The 3,307-nt window shown below is 32.5% G+C and overlaps 1 protein-coding gene across 2 annotated transcripts in view; it reads right to left on the minus strand.

Annotated features, from left to right (window-relative positions):
* LOC111795077 (NAP1-related protein 2-like) overlaps positions 1-3,307 on the minus strand; it is a 6,665-nt gene that overhangs the window by 1,300 nt on the left and 2,058 nt on the right. For both annotated transcript variants that reach the window (XM_023677320.1, XM_023677325.1), the window contains exons 2-8: positions 2,771-2,893; positions 2,618-2,668; positions 2,364-2,435; positions 2,105-2,218; positions 1,965-2,026; positions 959-1,016; positions 621-677 (exon numbers count right to left, since the gene is read on the minus strand). In XM_023677320.1, the coding sequence (XP_023533088.1) occupies positions 621-677; positions 959-1,016; positions 1,965-2,026; positions 2,105-2,218; positions 2,364-2,435; positions 2,618-2,668; positions 2,771-2,893 (537 nt within the window). The remainder of the gene's footprint in view (positions 1-620; positions 678-958; positions 1,017-1,964; positions 2,027-2,104; positions 2,219-2,363; positions 2,436-2,617; positions 2,669-2,770; positions 2,894-3,307) is intronic.

Genomic DNA, 3,307 nt, shown 5'->3' on the forward strand with positions numbered 1-3,307 from the left:
TTTTTTTTTTTTTTTTTTTTTTTTTTTTTTTTTTGGATTAGGTATTTCCAAGCTGCCCAATAAGATAGACAGAATACCTCTCAAATAATCTCAGCTTCTTGGCCACCTTCACCACCCCACCCCCCGGGGGAAAAAAATTTCGATAAAAGTAGAACCTCTTGGCTAGGTGAGTGAAAGATGCACCTACTACACCCTTTCATTCAGAAAAGAGGGATTCCTCTCTGTTAATATTTCTGGAAACACTAATAGGAGATCCAACTGAAAGAAGGGAGCCCAAAGATAGAGACATGGAAAACTAGGCTCAAGAAACCAATAATGGGGCCTCCCCAATCCGATCATTCTACCAAAAAACAGACATGAGAGCTAAGAGCTGTTCCGAACAGAGTGGTTAGTGATCAGAGAAAACGAGATAGAACACCTTGGAAATGAATGTACAAGGCCTAAGAAAACTACCACTATTAACTTGCTTAAAGTTTCAATTGTTAGATTAAGATGCATCCCATAGACACTATGATGGAAAGATTGGTATTTCATACTCCAAAGTGGGGGAAACCCCTTGGCAACAGAGCTTGATGAGTGCGCAAAGAATAGGTAAAATTATGTAAGACAGAGGAAATTACATTGTTGAAATATTTCAAAGGATTGGGCCACAAGTCCTCTTTAATTATCTCCGCAACCTGCATTTTAAGTAAAAGAAAAACACACATAAGTACAAACAAAAGCATCGAATTCTTAAAAGAAGAGAAGCTGGAATGAGTTTTATATTATCTCTGTTTTTATCACCACGAGGTTTGAACCATTGTACTATCTAATTGGAGAAGCACTTTTAATGACTAGAAAGCGAATTATACTAGTTAACAACTAACAAGAGTACACAGAAAACTAACAGATTAGACCTTATTACATTAACAAGCTGAGCATTTACATAATCATGGGGCAAGAAAATGTTCATACGCACCTCATCATGAAGCTCAGTGATATCTTCTTCTTTAGTCTCACCAAACCAACTGAAGAAGCTGCATACGTAAATTATTGGTGAGCAATACAGAGAGTAAATATGATAAATTGAAATTAAAACAATAAACCACAGTAAGAAGAGAAGAATGAAAGGGTGGTATTAAACTGACTTTTCNAAAAAGAAGAAGAAGAAGAAGAAAAGAAAAGAAAAGAAAAGAAAAAAACTCATTGTGTAAAAGCAGAAATCATTGCAAGGAGCTGGATAATGGTAAGACATTAAATTAGCACATATTTGAAAATCAGAAGTTACTTCCTTAAATACCATTTAATATACTAATTAAACTTTATGTGCAATGTACGGATTTAGTAATTTTTAAATGATATTATTCTAAAATGCATTCGACAGAAAACTATTCATTTATTATATACTTGAAGAATCAAAAAAACAATTTCATTAATCCTATAAAATAATTACATTACTTAGTAGCACATCCATAAGAATCAAAATTTTGAAATTTATTTTTAGAAAATTAGATCTTATTTATAAAATAATACATTAAAATATTTACGGTATTCTATTTTTCATAGGATCGATGTCTAGTTAGAAAAAATTAGTCTTCATTTAATACCTAATTCATTTGATTTAATGAGAGTCTTTGAAAAAAAAAAGAAACTAACTGCTAGCAGATTTGGTCTTTTGTTTTCAATGTAGTGAATAAATTTATCTTTTTTTATAAGAAAAAATATAGTTACATATTAAATTCAATTGTGTTCATCAAGAAATAGAATCAATGAACTAAATTTAAGATATTCTCTCCCGCAAGCCCTCTNAAAAAAAAAATAAAAAAAAAAAAAAAAAAAAAAAAAAAAAAGACAATATCAGAAGAGCATATAGCAGAGTTGAAGCCCTTTTAATTTATACTATATAATGTCATTGTCAAACCTTGAGGTTCTATGACTTTTAGTTTGTTTAAGATGGAATCAAATTTGTAAGGGTATAGAAGCACCTGTCTTCAATCAAGGGTCGCTTCTTCCCTTTCTTCTCACCATTTACTCCATTTGATGCACCCTTCAAAATTTACTATTAGATCATTGATCTGATTTAAGAAACCACAGAAATTATTGTTTTCATAGATATAACTGTTACCGAGCCATCCTTCCACTTGATTGTTGTTCCAGTAATTTTAATTGCCCCGTCTTCAAAGAATGTATATGTCTTCTCTAGTTTTCTATCTTCAAAATAAGGATTCTCATTGAAATTCTGCAATTTTAAGCCGTTTAGTGACAGATCATTATCACATTCTGCAATTGAGGGAAGATACCAAATAGGACAAAAAAAAATGTAACATGTGAATGATGCAAACGGACAGATACAGCGTAAGTCGAACAAGTTAGATGAAGCTTACAAGTATGATGGAATAACCCAGCTTTACATCCTTCTGATCCTCCACTTTAAGAGAATCTAAATGCCTAAAGATCTGCACGAAGAATAAGAGTCAACAGTTACGAGAGAATATATTTGTTTGCAATTGATCATTACAGAATCAAAAGTCACTTTGAATTAGGACTTCAAAATAAATTGGAAATAGAAAGAAGTTGCAGAAGTACCCATTTTTCACCCAAGCCACAATCAGAGATTCAATAGATTAAAGAAACAAACCTTTTGATCTTCTTCGGACAAAAGATCACAAAGTGCAGGATGACTCAAGAACTGCAAAAATCAAGCATGTGCACCAAAGGAAAAAAAAGTAAATAAACTAAGTGGCTGCAAAAGATAAGATGTAAAACGTCAATAAATAAACAGATCACTCACAGCAGTTAACCAGAAGTCTGGAATCGTTTTGATAATCTCATTCCGTCTCACATAAACAGGCCACCTTATCTCATTATATTTCTGTTCAACTTCCAAAACTTTGTCACCTGCTTCTTCATTAACCTGTTGGATGCCAGAGGTACAAGAATAAGATCCAGTCTATTTATTGAATATTGAATTATATATAAGAAATTGCATTTATGCCAAATGGATCAGGCATCGGCAGAACATAGCCATGGTGAACGTCTTGTACACATTGCGGGATCAGGCATCGACAGAACATAGCCATGGTGAACGTCTTGTACACATTGCCTATCAAGTCCTAGATTTACACTCTTTTTTAGAAGACTAAACAAGATCTCAGATCCTTTGACCCAACACTGGACCATTCATAACCTCAAATTGGGAGGAGCTTCTACAGAAGTTGGGAGTCATATCTAACATTAATTGCAATAAAACACATGGAACTCTTCTCCATAAAAGTTCAAAAAATTGCAAAAAAAAAAAAAAAAAAAAAAAAAAAAAAAAAAAAAAAAA

This window comes from Cucurbita pepo, chromosome LG01, assembly GCF_002806865.2.
Source record: "Cucurbita pepo subsp. pepo cultivar mu-cu-16 chromosome LG01, ASM280686v2, whole genome shotgun sequence".
NCBI classification, from domain to species: Eukaryota; Viridiplantae; Streptophyta; class Magnoliopsida; order Cucurbitales; family Cucurbitaceae; genus Cucurbita; species Cucurbita pepo.